At 36.4% G+C, this 26,441-nt stretch overlaps 2 protein-coding genes across 3 annotated transcripts in view; one reads left to right on the forward strand and one right to left on the reverse strand.

Moving 5' to 3' along the window:
* The first annotated feature begins 1,447 nt into the window (after positions 1-1,447).
* Positions 1,448-6,815, forward strand: mtnr1al (melatonin receptor type 1A like). The gene is made up of 2 exons (XM_027135826.2): positions 1,448-1,795; positions 5,622-6,815. Exons 1-2 carry the CDS (start codon positions 1,543-1,545, stop codon positions 6,389-6,391), a joined length of 1,023 nt encoding a protein of 340 aa, XP_026991627.2. The 5' UTR covers positions 1,448-1,542; the 3' UTR covers positions 6,392-6,815.
* A 2,805-nt stretch (positions 6,816-9,620) lies between these two features.
* The window catches only part of slc36a1 (solute carrier family 36 member 1), a 30,449-nt gene continuing 13,628 nt past the window's right edge, over positions 9,621-26,441 (reverse strand). The window contains exon 12 of one of the 2 annotated variants that reach the window (XM_027135804.2): positions 9,621-11,298. In XM_027135804.2, coding sequence (XP_026991605.1) covers positions 11,030-11,298 — 269 coding nt within the window. In that variant the 3' untranslated portion in view covers positions 9,621-11,029. Of the gene's footprint in view, positions 11,299-21,879; positions 22,401-26,441 lie in introns of those variants that run through there. The other variant, XM_027135805.2, reaches the window with a different exon arrangement.

The following is a 26,441-nucleotide window of genomic DNA, read 5'->3' on the forward strand; positions in this document are numbered from 1 at the left end:
TAACAATCTCGATCTCTCTCTTTCTCACCCCCCTTCCCCCTTTTACTGCACTGACCTGCACCTGCAATATCACTGCAAAATGTGATGATGCTCAGTCACATCTGGACTCTCATTGCAAGCTATATGTCTTGTGCATTGTTTTGCATGCATTAGCATTCTATTTAAATAAATGGTCATGATTATTAATGCAACCCTGACCTCAGATCATGAGGGAGTGGTGCACAAGCTTGCGTACTCATCTGAGTGCACCTGTCCTGGATTATAATGCAAAAAGCAAATGACACATCTGTTAATGACATTAGAGGACAGGGTTGGCACTTTTTCCATTGAAAGTTTTTATTCAGCGACGGAATTTACATGGAGATGCTCCCACAGCTCTCTGTGATACTATATGGGACACCAATTAAACTCCCTGACACATGTATTGCTCTATCATTTGTTTGGGCATCCCCTTAGACCTTGTATTTCAAGCTCTTGAAATCAGAATAACAAGGTGAGAAGGAAATGTTGAAAGGACTGGTTTGTAAATCTTGATGTATACAAATATTGTAAATGTAATTAACAACTAAAACACATCGAATTGCTATAAAATTGCATAGTGGAATACAATCTAAATAAATTACACTGATGTAAGTGATTGACCTCTCTGAGTGGTCTCTGAAACACTTCTTTGAAGGTACAGTATAAGCGTGTATAAACTACAGCTATTCGATATTTTTTGTGCATCTCTACTTCCACTACGATATACTTGCATGAATGTAAAACAGCTGTTTTCAGTTGCACATTCTATGTCTAACCACTAGGTGTACAGCCAAGTTGTGCATAGTGCATACAGTATATTAAAGTAGATGTAAATATTAAAAGGTAGGTGTGCAATTTTAGGTGCCCAAATTGCTTAGGCTGGTTCTGTATGCTGGTGTTGTGAGCACGGGCATCACTGGAAACGTGCGAGTCAGGGGAACTTGCATGACGGGGCTGCGGAGCACTGAGAGCGCGAGTGAACAACTGCATCAGCTCGAGCAACATCTGGAAAAGACATGCAGACATGCAGAAACCAGGACATTTGGTGATTTTTTCCCCCTCTGATTCGTTTTCTTTCCAGCCAGCTGTTTTTTTTTTTACACAATGTCGTGAGCGCTGCACTTCTAGCTTCATGAAGTAAATTAACTTTATGAATAATACACTAATCAATTGTAATCCGTTCACAGCACAGTGGTCTAAAAGACGATACCTGACATCCTTATAAATCATATCACAACTCTTATGTGGACGTTATTTATTTATTTATTTATTTATTTATTTATTTATTTATTTATTTATTTATTTTAATTGCAAACTTGCTTGAGAATTAAAACAGATCGTAATTGCCGCTCTTACCGCTGAGTACTCTCTGAATGAGTATTTCCTGTAGTGACATGACACGCGTGGCTTCATGGATACAGTGTTCTGGAGCTGTTACAGCTGTGCGCCGTGCGCGCTTTTCGGAGCGCAGTGAGGCGCGCGCGCTGTCCGAGGCTGGTACCGAGCGGTGTCTATCCCTTTATGTGCCGGTGGCGCGGAGGGCTGTGCCGCGTGCTGCCTTCTGGCCGCTCGCAGCATGAAGTGAGGATGGTGGAGGAGACGGCCGCCTTTCTCAGGAACGCATCGTCCTCCCGTGGAAACGACGAGAGTCTCTTCTTCCTCTGGAGGCTCACTCTCCTGGCCAGCGTGCTCATCACCACTATAGTAGTAGACGTGCTGGGCAACCTGTTGGTCATCGTGTCGGTTTTCAGAAACAGAAAACTCAGGAAAACAGGTAGTTTCCTATTTCTTTTTAATTTGACTATATATATATATATATATATATATATATATATATATATATATATATATATATATATATATATATATATGCTTAGTCCGTAAAGAAATATGAACAAGAGCAATAACAAGTAATTTGTCCTACATAATCAGGTTATTAACAGCTTTTCCTCACTTGTTGATGGGTGTGTTAGAGAAGGAAAGTGAATAAATTGTGCATGACAAGGAGGTATTCCTGGACTAAGGTGCACCGTGCAGTCCAAAGAAAATGTGTGATTGAATCTGTCACATATTTCTCATGGAGTGTCACAGAGAAATAGTTTATAAAATGGAAGCTTTTCCAATAACTTTTTTTTGTCGCAAAATGAATTTGGATTTTCCTCCATTTTGTTTGTAGTATGTTGACAGTTTTTTTTTTGCTAAATATGTTTTGCCTAATGAGGAAATGTCTAACCATCCTGAATATTTATTCAGGGGTCCAAGCACTAAAGGTAGAACTTTATTATAATTGATAGGATATTTTCTTTCTTCTTTCTTGGGCCCAATCATCCAATGGTGGCACTATACTGCAGGGTTTTAAGATTTGGTCCATATTTCATGAACTGTGAGTATCATAAAAAATTTATTTCCACTGATTACATGGAAGGGGGCACGGTGGCTTAGTGTTTAGCACGTTTGCCTCACACCTCCAGGGTTTGGGGTTTGATTCCTGCCTCCGCCTTGTGTGTGTGGAGTTTGCATGTTCTCCCCGTGCCTCGGGGGTTTCCTCCTGGTACTCCGGTTTCCTCCCCCCGGTCCAAAGACCTGCATGGTAGGTTGATTGGCATCTCTGGAAAATTGTCCGTAGTGTGTGAGTGTGTGAGTGAATGAGAGTGTGTGTGTGCCCTGCGATGGATTGGCACACCGTCCAGGGTGTATCCTGCCTTGATGCCCGATGATGCCTGAGATAGGCAAAGGTTCCCCATGACCCGAGAGGTTCGGATAAATGGTAGAAAATGAATGAATAAATGAATGATTACATGGAAACATAAAAATATGCCTCAAGGAAAATTTGGCTCCACCAACTCAGATGTGTTTGCTAGTTTGGAATAGTCCCAGGATTTGTGCATGGAGTGCTTGTACTCTGCATTTTTTTAATTTGTTAGATTGGTTTTAAAACATGATCTTGAATGATATCAGCAACCCCATAGGAGTAATATTAAAAATCACCAGTACAGATAATCAATCTATATACAGAGCTATAAGAATTACTGTAAGTGCTGAGCACAGTGTTGTTTGTACTTCAGATTGATCACACAGTCCTGCAATCAATACAATGTTTCAGGTTGACCTTTAAAATTATATGTATATACAGTTAAATAGCCATAATTGGCAAGTACAGTAACTTTGGATTTCTGACTCTTTGGTCAAATTGTTTATGTTCATTTACAAATCCATTTTAAACATCTGATTTATTGCCAATAGTGAGAAAAGCTGTTTCCCATGAGATAGCACTAACAACCAATCTCCACCATATCTATTGACAAAAGATGAGTTTTTCAATATTCCTAACTTGTTAGTGCATTGTGAGTAAAGTAGGAGGCTATAAGACTGGCCAATCACAATCAGTGCTATAATGATAAAAAAAAAAGGCAGGATTAACACTAATCCAATCCTATCTTTTTAATACTAACTTAATATTTTTTAGGATCAGATATCTTCTTGGCCATGTTACAAACTATTACACCAGAGCATTGCTGAAATGCTGCACTGTATTCTCAGTTCTTATTCTCTCAGACTTGATTCAGTACAAATTCTGTGCATATATTTGATTTTTTTGCATGTAAAGATATTTCAGTTTTGTACTATTCCTTCCTAGTAGACACTTTAGTGTTATATACATTTGTATTTTAATTTGAATTTCTTTCTTTTTCTCACTCTCTCTATATTCCCCGGGCACTTTATTAGGAACTTCATACCAATACTGGATAGGACCCCTACTTTGTATTCAGAACAATCTCAGTTCTTAATGGCATGGATTCCAAAATGTATTTTGACTGGAATGTATCATATAATTTTTGCAGATTTGACAGCTGCACAATTTTACTGGGAAACTCTCATTCTACCAAAAGCCATTGTACACTGAGCACTGTACCCTGAGCAGGTATATAAGGTATACTGTTCTTATAACACTAACACTTTGTGCTTTGTGACATGGTGTATCATGCTGGAAGTATTCATTATAGCATGAGAGAATTGTGGTCATAAAGGGATGCACATGGTCAGCAACAATACTCAAATAGGTTGTGGCATTTAAATGGCACAGTCAGTAACTCCCACATGCTTAAAAATGCCATTATTATTATCCCTGCCTCAAAGAAACCCTAGCCTGCCTGCATAAGTGATGATCACTGTGTAGCCCTGACCTCTTCACATCTTAACTCAAAATTTATTTTTAATCTAATTCTTTCCAGCAGGAGAGGTGAAATGCCCATGTAAAATCATAACTAACAGAGACAGAGGGTGACTTATGATTCAATTTCCGATGACAAATGTATATTTAATAGCTTATACTGTATAATTAATTGGAATTCAAATTCTCTCAGCTTGTATTCCAGACCTGACTTACAACACTTTTACAACCCAAGAGATTTGTGTTCTTGTTTCTTCGAATGTAGTTGGACACATTCATATTCAGTGCTTTCTTTCAGATATCAGATAACTCTGACCTACGTAGCACTTCAGCAACAAGCCTGTTCATTAACTCAGTTTGTTGACCTCAGGCAGTGCCTTAAATCAATGATAAATTCATATTGTGGCACACATGTATTACCCAAGACAACTTGTCCTGCATTTTATTTGAAAGCCGTAGAATCTTCTCCTACCTGATCTTCCATATTTACAATTTCAGTAACAATATATGTATAGAGTTGTTAGTTAAAGCTAATAGCTAAAAAAAAGACAATCATCTCTTCTGGTGGAGATTGGAAAAATTATTTAGACAGCTAAACTCAAAATGGCCTAATACACATGATATTCTTTTTCATTTTATAGGATGTATAAATGCATGTTTTTTTATGAACTGGTACAGTAAATATACATATATAATTATGTTAATAAATAAATATATTATATATGTCAATATATAAATATATTGTTAGTGATGTAGTCCACGTAGCAGTCTATCCTGCTCATTCTGATGGATTAGCCATGCCATGACTAGGTGTGAAATATATAGTCAGTAATTTTGAAAATTCAAAGCAGAGCCTCCGGAATGGAAAAAGTTTTAATTGAAATTTCTTTTAAATTAAGAGTTTTGGATCAAGGTGAATGTGCTCAGCACGAAAAAGATACTGAATTTGAGAGTGTGTGGCAACCAGTTTTGTAGTGCTGCACTGCTGGAGCAGATTGGTTCAGAACTGTTAGAAAGTGTAAAAAACATTTTGGTAGCTGATTTGAGTCACTTTAAGCTGTACAGTGTTGAAAATTATGTCATGTCGCTGTTTATAGCCTGTTTAAGGCCTTATGCAGAGATGTGCTAATAGCCACAAGTTTTCCAAGGTTCACCTGCAGGCAGTTTAATTAATCTATGGAACAACAAACACAATGGCATTGATGGCTGTATGAGCATAAAGTGTCAGTCTTAGTCTAAGAAAGGTTTAAATTCTAGTGGTGTCAATATCAGAAGGTAGTCAAACAGCATTGTGGGTACTGCAGGGAAAATCATCTACCAGAATTTCATTGCAAAATAAATCTTAGGTGCCATAGAAAATCACATTTAATTATTAATAACTGACGTTTACTTTATTAATTTACAACTGTTTCCTTTTCCCCTTCCTTAGGGAATGCCTTTGTGGTGAGTTTGGCTGTAGCAGATCTTGTAGTTGCCGTCTACCCTTACCCATTGGTCCTAACTGCAATCTTCAACAATGGCTGGATAGCAGGAAACATCCATTGCCAAATCAGTGGCTTCCTGATGGGGCTCAGTGTCATCGGCTCCATCTTTAACATCACTGGCATTGCTATCAACCGCTACTGTTACATCTGCCACAGCCTTAACTATGACAAGATTTTCTCCAAAAAGAACACTGTGTGCTACGTGGTGCTTGTGTGGGCCTTCACCATCCTGGCCATCGTGCCCAACTGGTTTGTGGAGTCTTTGCAGTATGATGCCCGTGTCTATTCATGCACATTTGCCCAGTCAGTCAGCTCACTCTACACCATCATGGTGGTGGTGGTGCACTTCATCCTGCCCATCAGCATTGTCACCTACTGCTACCTGCGCATCTGGATTCTGGTCATCCAGGTGCGCAAACGGGTCAAACCTGACAACCGGCTCAAGATCAAGCCACATGACTTTCGCAACTTTCTCACCATGTTTGTGGTGTTTGTCCTGTTTGCTGTGTGCTGGGCTCCACTGAACTTCATTGGCCTGGCAGTGGCAATCCAGCCCAAGCTGGGCCAGGCCATTCCTGTGTGGCTCTTCACAGCCAGCTACTTTATGGCCTATTTTAACAGCTGCTTGAACGCAGTTATCTATGGTGTACTCAATAATAATTTTCGAAATGAGTACAAAAGAATTGTGCTCTGTCTTTTTAAGTTCCATTGTTAAGTTTTAGTTTGATTTTTTTTTTCAAAGAGGAGACATGCACTGTGAATTATTAGCATTATAAATCATATTCAGCTAAACAGAGGTGGGCTTATTGTTTTGCATAGGCTCATGTTTCTATTTCTTTAAAAATGACATGGACAGAGACTCAATCATGGATATTTAAATATAATATATAAAATAAGCTTAGGTTTGTATAATTTTGTATAATTCAAATGGCCCTTTACAATATACTCAGAACTACATGAAATAACACAAACTAATAATAAACAATTGTGACATGGGAAATTGCAGCTGTATCTCCAAATGTTAGTTTCAGTTAACATAATGTCTTAGTTAATCTCAACTTCAAAAACTGACAGCTAGAACTCTGGGATTTCATTAGTGAAGCGAGTGTCAGGTAGAAACACATTTTTTTTTAAGAAACAGTGGCTTCAGTCAAATAAATATTCCATAATTTGACTAAAGGTATCGAAACGAGTCTTTCAATTGTTTTGAAATTTAAGTTTTTGAAAATTCAATATTAAAATTATTTGATGATAAAGATTGTTATTTTTTATTCTAAAAATACAAAACAAAACAAAAAAAAACCTAAGATCAATGTTGTCAGAAGACTTTTCTCTCAAAATGAGCAACAAATTCTCTCAGGAATCTTTCAGATGAGCAAAACATTGTGTACGAGGGACTGTTTTTTTTTTTTATCCCATATCCAACTGCTCCTGCAGACATTATGGCCAATACCACACACACTTGAAGGTGTTACATCCTCAGTATTTCAATGAACTTTAATTTAAAAAAATTCTAGTCCACTTAAAAGTAAACTCATCAGTCTGTACATTAATCATACAATAATGAATGCAGCCATACTTTTCTCACCAGCTTCATATATTTCTGCCAACCCTAACTTACATGGGAGTAAAAATCATCTGCTCCTGTGACTTTTTTGTTGGGTGTCACCTGCAGAACAAATTTAGCCCGGCATTTTACCTCTCTCTAGAAAAGATCACGTTATTCCTGACTTAAATAGATCTATTGACATCTAATCAAACATGTTTTTTTTATCTCTGGTCAAATCTATTTTATCTATGGCTGTCTTTTATATGTACATTTCAGGCTGTTCTCAGGTCAACCTAACCCTACGAAAACACAGATGTTCTCGAGTCAGAGATGAACAAGGCATAAGTTTAGTAGATCCACTGTAGGAATAAAGACTAGCAGACAAGAAAGAGTACTGACTTTTAATCTTAATGATATAATATACATATATAACAAAGAGGATGGCAAACATTTTAGTATTGATTGTATTAGAGCATTGATTTGATACCTAATATTATGAAAGCTTTCTTAATTCATTAAAAATTTTTGATAATTAATTATATGATTAATATCTAAGAATCTTCTATTTACATTTGAAAATGGTCATAATGAGCTCTTAAAATACAACCTGAGGTGAAGAGTCCTAAAAGGCTCCATGTAGTCAATAGAGAATTTTGTACACCAGCAGCATGTCAGTTGTGCCTTCATCAGTGGATGCTCATGGATGTCCAATATCCGGTTGGTCTGCAACACTTCCAGTCTTTTTGAATTTCTTAATAAATTTGGCAGCAGTGTTGTGTGTGATGTGCTGGCCATGTTTTGCAGTCCAAGTCCAGCCACAAGAATGATTTGTATGCATTTGTCTTTGGTCAAAAGCATGCTTAAAGTCTATCTTCATAAAATCTACACTATGTAGAAATCAAAAGTGTTCATTTCTCAGTGGGGAACTTTTGGGACAATCTGCAGAGTCATAAATGGATATCAAAGTCTGCAAGCAAAATTCCAGTCCCAAATCCATCTTCCCAAAAACTAGTGAAATTATTATTATGCTTTTGCTTGGACTTTAATCCATTTACTCATCATAGTTTCAGTTATAGAAAAGCACTATATCATTCTCCATCTTTTGCCCATCTTGATCATTTCAAAGTTTTAAAACGATTAGAGAGTCATATTCGAATGTCCATAAACTTTGTCCATAAACTGTTGAATAAAATAATGGCTATCACTGTGCAATGTTTTGATATACATATTCCCTCAGTCTGACATGTTTATTTGTTACCTGAAAGCATATTTCAAGCCTAAGCTTGCAGAAATAATTAAATCTCTGACATGACATCCCTTCTGGTGGTAGAATCATGCCTCGGGACAGGTGGGAAAAATTCAGTAGATTATATCTACAGCTAAAGCAGCTAACATACAAACCCAGTGTGAAGAGGCATATCCAGTTATCTAAATGCAAATTAGCAACTGAAGCTTGATTTATTTCACAATGTATAAAGTATCACTTGGTGATTTATACTCATCTATATTCTTTTTGGTGAAAGTGGCTATGATTGTAATACTGATCAAATAATGACCTGCTACACAATTCATGTATATTAATATGTACAATAACATCATTTGGCAGACACACTAATCCATATCAGTGTACAATTATTCAAGTTGAGAAGTTGAGGGTTAAGAGCCTTGTTCAATGCCCAACAGTGGCATCTTGGATGTGCCGGGATTTTAATTCACGAAAATCTTAGTCCAACGTTTTAACCACTGAAGCTACCACTCAATTGTGGACAGAACCATTTAATGCAGGATAGCTACATATCAATGAGGGAACATATAGCAGGGTCTAAGTGTCGGGTACAAAATTTTGCCAACTCTATATTTTAATTTATTAATGACACATTTCAGGACCTTATTACTACTTATTACGACATATTACAACACTTTAAGCTTGGCTTTCTGTAATGTCCTTACAGAAAGAGTCATCATTTCAATGATTCAATGATTATACATTTATTTATTAAAATAATGTGTGCATACTTACTGAACTTGTAGAAGAATATTTTTTCAATGAAAAATATATTTACTCTGAAAGTGCTGGCTAATGGGATTAAGGGATAAAGGATTTTTACAGCAGGTCATCTCACTGGTGGCTTGAGTCAGTTGGAGTCTTCTTTCATATTAGTGTACAAGAACAGTAGGAAAAAACTGACATGCAGTTTGTCAGGAATGTTTTTTATTTTAATATGTATTCCAGTGGATGATGAAAGGAGTGTGCATTGGGTTGAGCAGTGGTGTTCGGTTTCTAAAATACTGGTGTAATCCACGGTATACAGATATGTTTATAACAAACTCTAGAACCTTGCTCTTTATATTCAAATATAAAGAGCCAATAAGAAAAAATTCAGGACGTGAGAAGTGTATTTTAAAATCTTTACCAGCAGATGTGTTACCAACAATAAATTAATATTAATCCACTATTAACCCACACAAGGTCATTTTTAACATAATTGAACCTGTCTACTGAAGTCACATATTAAACCAGTTCATGCATTAAAGAAGACTGAAATCATACGATATATCTGTGTATAACCTGAGCTCACTATCAGCACAAGACCAGTGGTAATACCCAGAGTTGCTCATACTGTTGTAGCTGGTAAACCTGAACACATCCTCCACTAAGCGCTACGTTCAAACACAACAGACTTCACTGCAGATGTTCAAAGCTGAACATCGTTTTTATGTTGTTTTTTTTTGTTTTTTTTTTATGAAACTATTTAATCCATTTATCCAGAATTAAATTTTATAAATATGAATCCCATAAAACCCATTCATGTATCTGAACAGCAAAAACAAACAGTACAGTAGTGCAATATAAATGACAAATTACAGCAAACAAGATACTGTTTGATCTTATATCTTATACATTGATCTTATTGTGTGTGTGTGGAATAGTATATGTAAAGAAAAAAAAAAGATGTATACCACCCATGATTTTTTCTAAATTTATATGAGTTTTTTCCAGATGAGGATTTGAATAAACTCTTTTTCTCGTCTCGTCCAATGATTCATCTTTTACCATAGAAACTATAACACTGAAAAGAAATGTTTGTAAAGTTGAGAGAGTTAAAAAATATAATTGGCTTATAGTATACTGGCAAAAAAATCAGCAAGCAAGTAAATAATAAGGACAGCAGCAGTAATTTGGTACTGGTGCAATAAGCTGTAAACAAGCAGTGTTAATATAAAAGCAAGTCATTGGCTATATATATACGGTATTTATATACACACACACACACACACACACACACACACACACACACACACACACACATATATATATATATATATATATATTTATATATATATATATATATATATATATATATATATATATATATATATCATTGGTCATTTTAGCACTTTGTGTAACATTTAAATTGTAGCTCAAAATCTAGCTGATTTCAGTTTGGCTACTTTTTCCAGAATGAGAAATTTAACGCTTGTAATTTGTAATCTGATCATATAAAAAATCTAGTAAACTAAATGAAATAAAAGAAAAAAGTCTAAAAACAAAACAAAAACAAAAAAAATAATACCCCAAGGTTAATACACTACTATAAACTGTATTTCAGCTGTGGAGAATATTACAATATAAACCACTCACGGTGCTGCAAGATGAATCAACTAGAATAGCTTCTTTGTCATAAAACCGAGGTATTATTTCAGTTCACAAATTCTCTCAAGCATTAATTACATTAAAATCAATGGGCTTGGCAGATATGACATGGACCTACCAGTCTATAAATTATTTGTTTAATAGGACCATCACCAAAAGACCTGAAAGGTGCCACTGTGCTTAGAATGATTGCGGTGGATGATCTCCACGATGGAGATGTAGGTTCCGGTGATGAAGCCCAACAGACCAAGAAGGCTGATGACAATGTTCTTAATCAGCAGCCAGATTGAAATGCCCTCTGTGTGGAAGGTGAGGATCTGCAGCAGGGGAGGAAATATGAGCGCCAAAGCACTGCTGCTGATCGAACCTACCAATGAGATGACCAGGTCCAGCTCTGGAATCAGGATAGCCAACGCACCTGCAAAACAAAATGAGGGCGAGTCATGCTGATGACAATATGATTTGTGGGCTTTGCAAAGCAGGTGTTCTCAAGCTTTTTGTCAATCCACTATAAGAGCCCAAGATTCTTATAACAAATTATTCCTAGTGGCAAATAGCTCCCACAAATGATATGCCTACTACTTTAGAAATCCACAGTGCGTTATTTGAAATTTTCTATTTAACTTAAACAATAAAAACCATCACAAATCACATTTCTATGATTATACACCAAGAAGGTATGAGCAATTGAGACTTGTATTATTTATATTTACACAATTAAAAAAGCTCACATTACACACATCACTGTGTGTGAAGCTACTTTCTCACACACAGTGAAACCACTGACAAGAACAAAAAAGTTTAGGAAATTTGAACTTTATGCAAATATGGAGCAACTTGGTGTAGTGCCTACCAAAGAGAGTCAGGACAATAGCATAAACATGATCCATGGCAAAGAGCTCCTTTATTTCCTTTGATATGATATGCATATAAATATATCCGTAGATTTTATTTACAAACTTCAAATCTCCCTTTAGAATGTTTCATTTTAGCTGCGAGAAAACTCATGTGAAATGCTCTTTGCACCACCCACTGATAATTACCAGCATTATAATCATCCTTATCTGACATCATACAGAAATAAGACACAAATAATCTAAATCATTCTGATATGCATTACAACTGCATTACATCTACTAATGAGGCAGCTTACACTTATAACCTGCTGCTGGAGTGCCTGTAAAAAGACCTGTCTAGCAAACCTGGTACATTTAGCACAATTGATGAAAGACATTAGGTGCTAGCTCTAGTGCCTGTGGCCAATTTCAGACAATTTCTCAAATAAAAAGTCAGAAGTGGGATAGAAGCTTACCCCTTTATATGGCACACAAGAATCCACCTTAAGGCTGCATAATCTAATGTATAACTTTAAGGTTGTGGTGGTGTAAGGAAAGTATGTGCTTTTTTTCTGCTCAGAAGCAAGAAACGGTCAAGAAACGGTCAAGAAACGGTCTGCTGGACCAGGGTACCAGGATACTTAGAAAACTTATCCAGAAAACTGAATCCCTATGTGGACAATACAAGGCGCAATACACAGTTTAAAGGCAGTGTAAAATGAACTCAATGTAAAAATGAATTTAATTATGTTCTGGAAGTATAGTGGCTTAGTGATTAGTAAGTCTGCCACACAACAGCATTGAGGTTTTGATTCCCGCCTCCACCCAGTGTGTGTGACGTTGCATGCAGAGTTGCATATTCTTTCTGTTCTTCAAGGGTTTCCTCTAAATACTCTGGCTTCCTCCCACAGCCCAAAGACATGCAGAATGAAACACAATTTCAAAACTGTCTTCTGTGTGTGAGTGATTGTGCCCTGTGATGGGTTGGCATCATCCCCCCACCTTAATCCTGTCTAGGATAAGTGGCCAGGAAATGGAAGCTTGCCCAAGGCCATCAAATAAAACCAGTCCAAAATGGTTCTCAATTAAGCTTCAGGTTTTTCCAGGAAATGACATGCACGTTATTGAGCAAAAAGGGATGCAAATCTGGAGAGTTTCTGCATCTTGGGTGAGGAGTCACAATTTCTTTTCCTTACCAAGGCCTCTAACCTCATGTATATTCAGTGGCTGAATTACTCTTCAGAGAATAGCATCTAAAAGTTCATTTATTTCATAATCAGCTTTATTATTGCTCGCAATGGCTTGTTTAACTTCATGAAATCGACCTTTCGTTTTCCATATCTGGCTACTTGTCAGTCACAAGCTGTAGGCTAATAGTCACTTTACATCGTATTAGCTCTCTGTGATCTTCTTCACTTTCAAAATGACTTAGGCTTTCCTACAACACCAGCCTTAACTGATTTAACTACACGACACCCTGACTTCAGACCATCCAACAGCATTAGAGTTTATTAAAGATACTCTGTTTGATTGCCTGGGCTCAGTTGTGCTCATCCATTGCACAGCTTTGGCCAACCTTGTAGAGTCACGTAAACAGTTTGTGTCTGTCATCACATTTTCATTCCTTACAAAAAGACAAACTGAAAGAGAGGGTACATCAACATAAAAATCAATAAAAATCAATCAAGGTTTTTTTGTTTCATGAAAAAGCAAGCAATTTACTGTCTATTTACTTAAGTGGATATTGACATCAAAATCAGAGGACCTTGTGCTCAACAAAGAAGGATCATGGTCAAGACACACACACACACACACACACACACACACACACACACACACACACACACACACACACACATACACATACACACACACAAAAAAAAATGTATGACATTTAGTACTTCTCAAAGAATTACTCCTCATATCACATAAATCGGGTGTTAACGTGCAAGATTATACCATAAAATCCAATCTGAATGGTCAGAAGGTGTTGATTAAATTTGTATAACAGCAGCTTTGATAGTGGTGCAATAAACAGTTATAGTCAAACAAATGGTTTAATTAACATCTATGAAAGGAGTCTCCTTTGTCGGGGGCATGGTGGCTTAGTGGTTAGCACGTTCGCCTCACACCTCCAGGGTCGGGGTTCGATTCCCGCCTCCGCCTTGTGTGTGTGGAGTTTGCATGTTCTCCCCGTGCCTCGGGGGTTTCCTCTGGGCACTCTGGTTTCCTCCCCCAGTCCAAAGACATGTATGGTAGGTTGATTGGCATCTCTGGGAAAAATAGTGTGTGAATGAGTGTGTGTGCCCTGCGATGGGTTGGCACTCTGTCCAGGGTGTATCCTGCCTTGATGCCCGATGACACCTGAGATAGGCACAGGCTTCCCGTGACTCGAGGTAGTTCGGATAAAGCGGTAGAAAATGAGTGAGAGTGAGTGAGTCTCCTTTGTCAGCACTTTCTGAACGTTTATTTTGTACGGTAAGTTGTATTTCTTTTGACAAGAAAGAAATACAAAGAAATTTGGTGCTTTTAACAATTCACAATGTCTCAAAGCAGCTTTACAGAAACAGAATAAAAAAAGGTTATTTCTATTAGCATTGGTATACTATATACTATTATATCTATCTATATACTATTATATCTATTATATCTCTATCTATCCTAATGAGCAACCAGAGACGATGGTGAAAACTCCGAGATGATATGAGGAAGAAACCTTGAGAGGAACCAGGCCCAGAAGGGAACCCATCCTCATTTGGGTGACACTGGACAGGAAATAATGTAAATGTAAATAATGTCCTTTCTACAACAGTTTATAATAATGCAACCAGGAGCTCCTGAGAAACTGATGGGTCAGTTCACCACAGACCAAACTCTAATTCGTTCCTGCCGAAATTCTTCACATGCTCGCTGAAAATGACCCAACCATAAATAAACTTTTGAAATGAAATTAACTGCTTATTAAAGTTTTATTTGATCGTTTGGTTCTAGCTCTCACTTTATCAGATTTTTTAGTTTACACTAAAAGAATTGTAGCGATACTAATATAAACCTCTGTGACGTGAAAATACAGATTTACACACAATTTAATAATGGAATAATAGGAGTGTAAAGAAGGTCGAATCATTAATTTGAATTATTTAAATTTTAAATACAGTAACTTTTTGACAATTTACCGTTCATTTTTATTGTGCTTAAAGTCATTTACAAATATTCTAGTGATATCTGTCTGTCTTTGTTTTATCAGTCTTTTCAGAGTTGTCATGCCGTCTATTGTATAATCCCAGTCGATGACGCAAGTACAAGACCTAGAGTGCAAAGCAGCCACTAATTTCTGTGGATATGGGTCAATGAGCATGCTGTACAACAATGATCTCTTTACAGTAATACAGCTCAGCGTATGTAGCATTACTGAAAAGAATAAAAAATCAACTTGCACCAAATGCAAACCCCACAGCTTACTGGGAGGCAGAAAAGATGAACTAAAACCACACTTCCTGGGTCAAGGAGTCTGATCTGTGTTGAAACTCCTGCCCATACCAATCTCTTCTTTTAAAGGCCGGTCAGATGTAGTGCATGGAAAATTTAAAGCAGAGAAAGGCTACTCTAATTTAAGTTCCTGACACTTTGAAAGCTCTTGAGTCACAGGGCCACGGTCGTGAAGTAATTGAATAACAAGGTGACACAAAAGCAGTTCTTGTGATAGCACTTAAAACAATTAATCTTATAACATATGGACAAAAGTACGTGGACTTGACCATCACACTCGTGTGTATTATGATCATCTCATTCCATAACCATGGACATTACTATGGAGGTGGTTTCCCCTTTGCTGCTATAATATAATAATATACTCTCCTTTTGCAGATTTTGAAATGTGGCTGTGAGCATTAGATATTAAATATCATTCAGCCACAAGAGCATTAGTGAAGTCAGGCGCTGATGATGAGGAGTCCTGGCATGCAGTCTGTGTTCCAGTTCATCCCAAAAGTGTTCAGTGGGGTTGAGGTAAGGGTTTTGTGCCTTGTTAATCCATGCTTGTTAAACCATGCAGGTTTATGTCTTTTGGTTTCAGGGAAGGCAAATTGTAACGCTAAAGCATACAAAGACATTTTAGATAACTGTGCACTTCCAATATTGTAGTAAAAGTTTGTGGAAAATCTCTCAGGTGATTAACAGCCACACTGCTGCATACCTTCTGTACATTAATTAAAATGATTTTATTTTGCTGTAATAATTATAATAATAATTGCAAACCTGGGTAAATGAAAAACATCATAACAGTAAACAAGCATCAAAGTTGGTTTTCTCCATCCCCATAAAATGATGTGTGGATTCAAATGATTCCAAAGTAAATGGTCTTTAAATATAGAGAACTCACATGCTCCCTGAAAGTCAGGGCTACAAATCATAATTAGAATGACCATGAAGAGCTTAAATCTGTAAATCAAACCTCACCAGAAGCAGAAGACAAGTTGAAAAAAGAGGCATGTCAATGTCTCAGCCTATTCCTGTCACACTAAATCTATGATAGAAATTACAGCTTCATGTTCTTTTGATTCATTACGTTGTGTCTGTATGTCACTTTGCCCGTTTATCATGGTTACATTTAAGATGATCTCATGGCAATCAACTTGTCAACAACTATTCAGAAGCTCATGGGTAACACAGCTATAGAAATTAATTTCTTCCCAGTCATTGGTTAGGAACACAAGAAACTTGTCTTTCTAGATAATAGACGTTTACTGGAACGCTACCAACATACAGTACATCATATGCCATCAATATAATGCATGAAGATCCTGGAATGAACTAATGAGCTTACTGTTAACAGACTCATACGAACTTGTATTAGCAAATCGACTATAATAAATACTTTGCTGGAACACCTCCATTTAACCATTCAGCATTGTAGATAGATTTCAGACCCCATACGTATACAAGTGTGAGTATGTTTACTTTTGATTGCTATTGAAGTGCTTTCAAATACTAAAATCGTAGAGAAAAGATACTTCAGAAAGCACCTTTCCATTTTGTTGATAAAAACTTTTTTGTTCAATGCACTGCACATTGCTTACATGAAGGTATGAACATAATCTGCATGTGCTACAAAGACTGTGAAATGCTGGCAAGGAATTACACCAAATAAAGCCAAGAAAGAACCACAGAGAAAACAGTGATGCACATCTGATGAAACATCTGATAACAACCAGACAAAAACAACTTAAATAAATAATAAATGAGTATTGTGTAAGAGGTTTTCATCCATATTTGGCTCATCATCCTGCATGTTTTGTATCTCTGCTTTAAGACCACAAACACAATTTTATAATCAGAATAGAAAATGCAAACCTGGCAAAAAAATGGAGAAACACTACATTCATTAAATTGAAACATTATTTAAGTAATTTAACATCCTGGAGATTCCAAGACAATTTGTTTGATGTACTAGTTAGGCTGTCATAATATAATGTACATGTGGGTGGGATGTACATGTGGGTTAATGTACAACTCATTCCTGTTAGAGGATTAATGTACCATGGAAATAAAAAAATTACACACCCACAATAAAAAGTCAGGATTTTGTGCTGTAAAAAAACAGCCAAATCATCTCAGAAGTTATTTCTGAAATTAATGATAGCGAACAAAACAATTACATAAAATCAAAAAGTATGTTCATGGGAAATGTTCATCATTTTAACCATGCTTTATAGACCTTTTATATCCGTTGTATTTCCCAGTTTCACTATTTTGTTAAGTAGAAGGCACAAGGCTGAAATTGTTCAGAGCACAAGAGATCATTGTTGAATATGTTACATACTCAGAATCCTTTCATACTGAAATATGACAGCCTTTGTAATTAATGTCTGCCTTCATGGTAAATAATAAACATTGATGATGTGTTTGTCCAGGCAGAACATCAGTCCCTTTGTGGTTGAGACTGGAAATGACCTTTTCAATGGTATTGATGGTATAGCACGTAATAAACTAAGACTTAAACTGAAGAATTGCTTTATAATATCTATTTATCTGGGGCAAAATATATTTGTACTCAGCTGAAATGACCCTTCCCATAGGTGACCATAATTTAATATGGGTGATTTACTAGCAAATACAATGGAACACAACAATTTAATAAAAAACACAGCTTTACTCTTTCTGCATGAACTCTACACTGCAAAAACAAATATTTATTTCAAATGTAAAGAAGCTATCAAACTGGTGAGCCTAAAATGTTTCAGCTTAAACCACTACACTGATGATTTCTCTAATTGAAAGAATATTCTTTCCTCAACAAAGTCGATTTTAATAATAATAATAACAACATAAAAGCAGTACAATATTAATAAAAATAAAATCAAATAACATGAGACAAAATATCCTACACTGTATTATATATTGTATATAAAAACACAATATATTGACTATATATACACACAATATAGTCCTGTGGCCTTTCAAAACCTGTGAAAATCCCTTTAGATAAAAAACAAGAAATTAAATGTTTAATAATAGAGAAAACTATTAGAGAAATAGAGAGGAAAAAAAAAACACCTCAGCCTCGTCAACACCCTATATCATCTCCAAGCAAGGCCCTTAAACCCTCAGTTGCTCAGTTGTATAAAAAATGAGATAATGTTAGTTGCTCTGGATAAGGACATATGCCAAATGATGGAAATGTAAATGTAATTCTCCATTCACACCAACACTCTCAGCTTCACCTTCCAGTGCTACTGCCAGATACACAACAACCCTCTTAACTCCAGCCACTCAAACCCTATTAACGCCAACCACACCAATATTCTCAGCTACACACAAACCATCTTGAGTCCAGACACCAACACTGTATACCAATGCTCTCATCTTCAGCCATACTTACCCACTCAGCTGTATTCAAATCAACCCTCTCAGCTCCATCCACATCAATTCTCTCTATACCTATGACCTTCACCCTTTGAGCTGTGATAACGGATGTTAGGAGTGTTCAGGAGCCATAGCGTTATGGAGCCAAAACATTCTCTACTATTAGCTAAGCTAACGAAAGCTAAAAAAGCATGTTCAGAATTAAGGACAGGACCCAAATAACGCAAAGCAAATAGTGTAAAATGGTAAAAATTTAAATTTAATTATAAACAGAGTAAAAGAAAATTGAGAAACGTATAAGAGGAATTACACTCTGGTCGACACATACTAGGGAAATAACTGCAGTAATCAAATAATTCATATCCGGAATGAAAAACTGATGCACGTATAATTGAATCAACAGTCATAGTTTTGCTTACATTATATATATATATATTTGGGGGGGGGGGGGGGGGGGGAAGGGGAGGAAAGCAGTGGGGCATGGCTAAATTTAAAGATAACCAACACTCCAATGGAGAAGAGATCTTAGACATTTTAAATGTCTTTTAAATTATCCCATATTGTGCAAAATTTTTAAAAATTTCTGCTAAAGTTAGTGGTATCACATTACATGCATTTAACGTGTTTTTTGCCATTGACTAGGAAATGGTATATACATACATAGTTCATAAGTATAAAAAAACAGGTAGACTATACTACCTTTCTAATATTCTTACACTAGATGGTTGAGTACAGCAAATGGACTTTAGTTAATGAAATTCTAAATTGCCCAGAAGTACATTCCATTGGGACAGTTTAAAATTTGCAAAATCAGCCATGGGTCATAGTGTACACACACATACATTTGTCTTCCATGGACTTACTTGTTAATGGAGCTCATTTATGTTATACCTACACGTAGGCCTAGACCAAAAACCTAACCTCTGAAACCAAATGGAAACTTTGTGGCTTTTGATTGAAAAAGATTGCCCAAATGTCCACCCAATATCAAAACTCAATGTTGTAGAGATATTTGGTCCCCACTAAAATACAAAAACATACTAATCCCCAACGCACAGTTGTGCATCTTGTGCCTAATGCGTGATCTGATGGAGCATGTATTTATTTCAGCATTTATTTTCACCTGTTCTTATCTGGCATTTTCAGAGGCTCTCTAGCTTCAGTCGTCTGTTTAGATCCACACATGGCTGAATGGCACTCAGTTGTGCCGAAGGGAAAAATCTACAGGAGGTCAGTCAACCAGCTCCAGGGCAGACGACACACCGTGTTGCAGGTGCTCAGTTGTCACTGTTCTTCCGGTGGTGACTGCATAATCCAGGACTAGGTACCTGACAAGAATGGGGCACGGGCAACGTCCCCTCCATTTTCCATCAACAGAATGCACACAGATCTATATGAGGAAAGACCTCTTCTGTATGCAGGGAAAGTGCATTGTGCTACAATAAAAATCGGATTTTGTCAGCAACAATTAAAAACAAATCATGGGGGTCAACGGCCATTTTTCCATGATAGACTAAAATAATTTATCCTCCTACACAAAGCATATATGACAGAATGTCAAAATAAAGGCCATTTTCTTTACAGAATAAAAATGAGACAAAAACGGCTGAATCGGTCAACAATTATTCTCAATTTGGTAGATGCCCTTCAACAGATCGACCTGCATTTATCTCTTTTTATACAACTGAACAATTGAGCGTTAAAGTGGCAACATGGTGGTCCTAGGATTTGAACTTGCAACCTTCTTAGCAGTAGTCCAACACCTTAACCACTGAGCTACCATTTCCACTACCCAACTCTAGTTGCTCATTCTAATATGTCATCATTTCTATAATAACAGCTCACACACCAGAACTTATATATACCATGTGTCTTGTGCTTTCACAATGAGAAAAAAGTGTCACCACGTAATTCCCCCTTGGCAAAAAAACAAAGACAAGAAAGAAAACACAGGGAAGCAAATTATATGAACCCACTTTAAACATGTGCTTACTTGTACAGTAGCATTATTGTTTACTGCTCTGTACTCATCTTATTATTTTTTTTATTTTTCCCTCAACTACTGATTACACAACACACAGGGTTTCTTTGATTACAAAGCGTGTGATATGAGGCACACACTGTTCAATTTCTGGGTGTCTGCATCACTGCAAATAAGAAACCATCCAAACAAAACCTGTAATTCTTGGTGTACAGGGGAACCGCAGGGTTGATTAAAGTACATTCTAGTTTAGTGCATTAAAGAACCTGGAGAGTAATGAGAATGCATGAGAAAATACATTGTTCCAATCTGTAAAGCCAACTAAGAGCTACTGCTATCAGAGGTCAGACATCACTAGCTACTGGAGAATCACACTACTGCTGTAGTCATATCTTCATCTTAAAGCCTTAAACTGGCTCAACCGGTGAGCACTGAAATGTAAGGAAGAATGATAAACTCTGGCTTTGACCCGTTTTAACTGTACATTTTGATAAGCTTTGGTTTTATCAGAGTTCTCTCCTGTATGTAGAACAGAAGAACAAGACTCAATTGTTCATTAGTCTGTGGTAATAAACATCCATGCTTCATGCGGATTAACCAATTACAGCTCAGAGGCTCACTGCAGACCTGACAAACAGCAGAAAGCCTTAAAAAACTTTCATTAGTTATGGACTTAACTATGGCTTAACCTGCTAACAAACACAAAAGGACAGTAAATAAAGTGGTGGCTACTCAGCACGGAAGTAATGGTAACCCGGGGAATGACATTTAAGTCATATGATATATGATTAGTTTAACTATGTGCTACAACGACTGTGAGAAGCTTACACTTTAGTGCAGGTGAAAATGACAACTCAGGCGTTTGACATATAAACCTCAAAGCACCATGAAGAAGCATGGTCAAAGCATGAAATACATAACATCGGGTCTAATAGACAATCAATTATGTTTCTTTTATAGCAAAACCCTAAAACATATCTATCACTGTGTTAATGTGCAGAATTACACAACACTGATACTGAGGAATTAGAAACTGCATAAAAAGTAATATTTTTGTTTAAAACATAAAAATACATCTACAAATTGAAATCCATTACTCCCTACTCCCCTAGAGACTCAAAGAACATACATTTAGTTCATATAAAATTGCTTAATGAACCATGTAGTATCCCTTCACTTTTTTTCTGAGGCTGTTTATTAAGCAGTGTGCACTAGGTGTTGTATTGCACAGTTTATTTTCCTGATGTACATTTTCTTGACATCATTGCTAAAACTGCATTTTTTGCTTTAATTAGCAGATCCATCTACAGGCAAAAGACATGCATAAAATGATTTATTTAGCATTGCATTGTTAGTTGCATTGTTAGTTGCAGAGAAACAGCAGCTGGCAACCCTACTGCTAAGCCCTCAATATGCTGATCCTGTATCCAGGTCTTTATAAAGAGTTTTTTTTCCTTATGTGTCATTGCTTTGCACAGTATCAGCACATCCCAGACACAGATTTTCCTTTACTGTACACTTGTGGCCATTTGAGGTGTGAACAGAACTTCAGCACCACATGCCAGATGAAGCCCTGTGGCTTTTTTCAGCAGTTCTGAAGATTCTGTAGTACATGCCAGTATACGTTCCCTCCTCCTTCTCATCTCCACAGAAGATAAAAAAGCAGCTCAAAGCGGTCCTCTGCAATGATTAATGCAATGGAGAGTCTTTGGTGTTTGATGTTGGTTTGAGACTTTGCTGAGCCTGACAAACTTGCAGTGCTGCTATTACACTGTGAATATTCACACATATGATGAGGGATTCTTTTTCTAGAAGTGGGTTTTTAATAACAAACCATTCCTGAGGGTATAAAGGATATTAAAAGTTTGGTTAATGAATGGAAAAAGTTTTTGAAGGGCAGAAAATTGGTGTTGTAATAAGTGCAGTCTCTAAACAGCTTTTTCTGGTGTTCTGGATCAGTAAACTAGCAATAGTTTAGTAAGTGATAATGCTTAGGAGAAAGCATGTTCCTGAATTAATTCCTTATATAATATTATGATTTGTGGTCAATCATTTTGGCTTTTACCAGAAATGAATCTGAACTTAAAATGTACCAAACTCCTCCAATCAGGCTTGTGTAAAAATTTGTAATTGGTTATGATTTATGACCATGATAAACAGAGGAGAATTAATAATCCAAGAAGACATTAAGCATGGCTTGTTGGAAAGGGTAATTTAGTGTAGATTGTATTAACAATCATGGCTGTAGGTATCTCTCTTTTGCACAGTCACCAAGAAACTTTGTTACAGGACTTCTGTTACATTTCTCAAATACATTTTGATGTTGTTTTTGCTTATACCAAACGTAATTTAAACAATATTCTTAATTACAAGATTGAGTGACGTATCGTGAGCATGATCAGTTCATGTAGCATTACACTGTGAAATCTCATGAGGATGTGGGAGCTGATTGGAAATATAATCGTGATTAAAAAATTTGGCATTTAAAACATGCATGGTAGAATAGCATGGCTGTGCTGTTTCAGAGGAAAAACAGCACAGCCATTTAAAATTAAAAGTTAACTAAAATTAATTAAAAATGAAAAGTTTCAATCAAACCTGTAGGCTTATATCAAATATAACATTCCTCATATCTTGTTGAATAATTGGTTTGGACTTGCTTTGTGGGGACCTTTGAGACAAGCATTAGTCATCAATCCAGACCAGAAAACTCTTCCCATGATGTACTAGATTATATCAGTGCTTTTCATCCTGTCCTTGTCTACATGCTCACTATTAAAGAAACACGAGATGTCAGTATATGGTACTAAATTGCTTGTTCGATATGAACTTATCAACTAATAGAGGAAAAGGAATGTACGTACATGAGGAGGTGCAGCACACGAATACAAAATGTGCTCTTAGTGTGTCTGTTAAAAAAAAAAATTCTGTTAACTAAGGCACTGGTTCATCATGTAAACTGTGTCTGGGTCTGCCTGCTACATGTAATCTGCATTAAACACAAGTCATATAAAAGACATTGTGGAAAAAGAGGGAATGGTCAACAAGAGCTGCAAGAAAGAGCTGTTCATGACAGATGTGCTACGATAAGGGGCTGCCAGATCTGCTTGAGAAAAGTGGCTAAACTGAACTCAGGATTTAGATCTTTTAGCAAAGACTTTTATTTTATTAAACATTGTCATATAGATCAAAATCTGAGCACAGCTTCATAGCTTCCAGCAACAGGAAAACTGATTGCCACAAATTGGTCAAACTATAGTACATGAAACAGAAGATATAATTAACAGCTTTTCACATCTCTCCACCCCAATGCTGTCTTCTGTCTTTATCTGCGATCGTCTCTCATTACATATGTATGAAGGAGATAAGTGCACTTTGTGAGTTGTGCTAAATTGTGCATCTTTACACCACTTTCATGATTGTGTTCAGTGATTTTTGTAGAAAAAACAGACTGCATCCTGATTAAACAAAAAGTAGATGGAAGCAGCTTAGCACATCTGTCCCAGAGTGGTCTGTCATGCTTGTCAGGTCAAAAATGTAAGGTTCAGGTGAATCAATAAATTCTTTGAAAATATCCTTGAAATAGTATTAATAATAATATTGCCCTTCTAGTTGCAAAGTGTTCTGCTTTTTGTAATGCCAAAATATTTGGAGTCGCATTTTTCATACTTGTCAGTTCAAAGAAACCCTGCATATTTGAGTGAATTCCACACTGTTATATTTCATAACAGATAACCATCAACCAACCAAATAATAAATGTGCACTTAGTAGTAAATCTAATATACTCAGATAAGTATTTATTAGAAAATTTTAAAAGATGTTGGAATGTTGCTTTAAAAGACTGTACAGCAGATTTTCATTTTTGTTACATCAACAAAAAAAAAAGATCTTTAAGTGTACAGTGATGCCTTTTGGACTTAATAATGTTCCCTTTTATTGTTGTTGTGAACCGATGTTTGGAGTCATTTGGAATTCACAACTGCAAAGCATACCAAGGCGTCTTGCCAATTTATTCATTAAAATCAACAAGATAATGGTGAAATCAATAATAATGGTGGTGGTGGTTGGGGGAGGGATATAGTCCATGCTGGTATTGACTAATTCCAGCATTAAAATCCAAGCTAACCCAGTCTAATCCAAACTCCAAGTGAGAGTTAATAAATACTTAATCAGTAATCAATCTGTTGTTATGTAACTCTTGACTTGAGCCACTTGGTCCATCAACCAGTGCATATTGCCCCCTAGCGTTTTAAAGACTAATATAATAAATAGTTATAAAATATTTTTAAAAATATATATTTACCTCATTTGCATGTTCTCTTTGTGTGTGCCGGAGGGGGGCTTACTGTGACATAGCTTAATTGATGTTGCTACTAGATGCTTGAATTTCCTCCAGGATCAATAAAGAACGTATGTATGATAGATAGATAGATAGATAGATAGTGTGCATGCATCCATCTATCTATCTATCTATCTATCTATCTATCTATCTATCTATCTATCTATCTATCTATCTATCTATCTATCCATCTATCTATCCATCTATCTATCTATCCATCTATCTATCTATCTATCCATCTATCCATCTATAAAAATGGATTAGGCCATGCCAGTTGCTGGTCTAAATAAAAATATGAATGTTTGGACCACTAAACAGTTACAGATACAGATGCTACATTACACATCTGGTGCTGTTGGTATCTTAAAGCACATTTAGTGTGCTCTGGTCTTCACCTCACTCTCTATTCCAATTTACATTTAAATGGATTGCAAATCTGTGGCTCCCTGAGTTTGCAATTCCTACTGGGGATCTAATTTAAAATTCTCAGTAGCTCCAAGGTTTCATTAGACAGATTGTTCCTAGAGGTTTTCAACTTGAACTGTACACAAAGCAACAGAAACAATTTACAGTCCATATGAAAAAAATACAGGAGACTGTCTTACATTCACAGTCTCCACTTCCTGCAATTTAGCCACCTGTTCACAAAAACAAATTTTTTAACAAAATGACTATGTTTATATTTTTGGTCTGTTTATGCCAAGTGTGAACATGTTAACAATTTTATGAATCAGAGTGCGTCGGAAGTGGAAATCATTTGCAATGAAATTTGACTTCTTATACACCGGTTACAAAAGGCTTATTCTGTAACTCCCACCAAATTGAGAATGGAACAACAAAAGTAAATAGCTTCAAAGCATTTACAATACTGACAGCTGGAGGCAAAATACTGCCTTCTACTAATGATATGGTCTATGGGAGCTGCTATGGCATGATATAGCCTGATCCAGAGCTAACGTGAACAATTCACAGCTTGACTGGCATTAAGAAACCCCAATAAAAATAAAATGTCATGCTTTGGAGCAGTTTCGAGTTTTAGTTTCTTAAAAAATAGGAATGGGCTCATGTGGGTATATAGAAAGGCTGCCACACACTTACAAAGCACATGTGCCACACTAATCACTACCAATCTTGTGTTTTTAGAAGAGCTGAGTGTGATTCTATTTAACTCCGACAATACAACTCACACACTCACAGACAAAACGTAACTGACAGCCATGCTGAGAAAGAACGCGCGCACACACACGCACCACAAACCATCATAAAAACATCACAAAACACAGAGTAAATTTAAATTCAGTTGTCCGTCATTTAAAACCTACCCTTACATTAGGTGCTAAGCTTTACCCTTGGACACAAAAAATGCATGGTAGATAAAGCTAAATATTATGGCCATCTTTCATAGATGATCCAAGCTTTGAGACAATATTTCTGAAGGTTATGCTTTCATAACACAAAGAAGTTTAGAATGTGATTTTGGCTTGAAGCAACTTTTACTTCTGACCAATTCACATTTTATATTGTTAAGATTCAGGACAAT

This window comes from Tachysurus fulvidraco, chromosome 17, assembly GCF_022655615.1.
Source record: "Tachysurus fulvidraco isolate hzauxx_2018 chromosome 17, HZAU_PFXX_2.0, whole genome shotgun sequence".
In the NCBI taxonomy this organism is placed as follows: Eukaryota; Metazoa; Chordata; class Actinopteri; order Siluriformes; family Bagridae; genus Tachysurus; species Tachysurus fulvidraco.

Excerpts from the sequence above, each read along its gene's own strand:
- mtnr1al (XM_027135826.2), top strand. The coding sequence starts at position 1,543 with ATGTGCCGGTGGCGCGGAGGGCTGTGCCGCGTGCTGCCTTCTGGCCGC. Across the intron at positions 1,796-5,621 it reads CAGAAAACTCAGGAAAACAG|GGAATGCCTTTGTGGTGAGT; the intron begins GTAGTTTCCTAT and ends CCCCTTCCTTAG.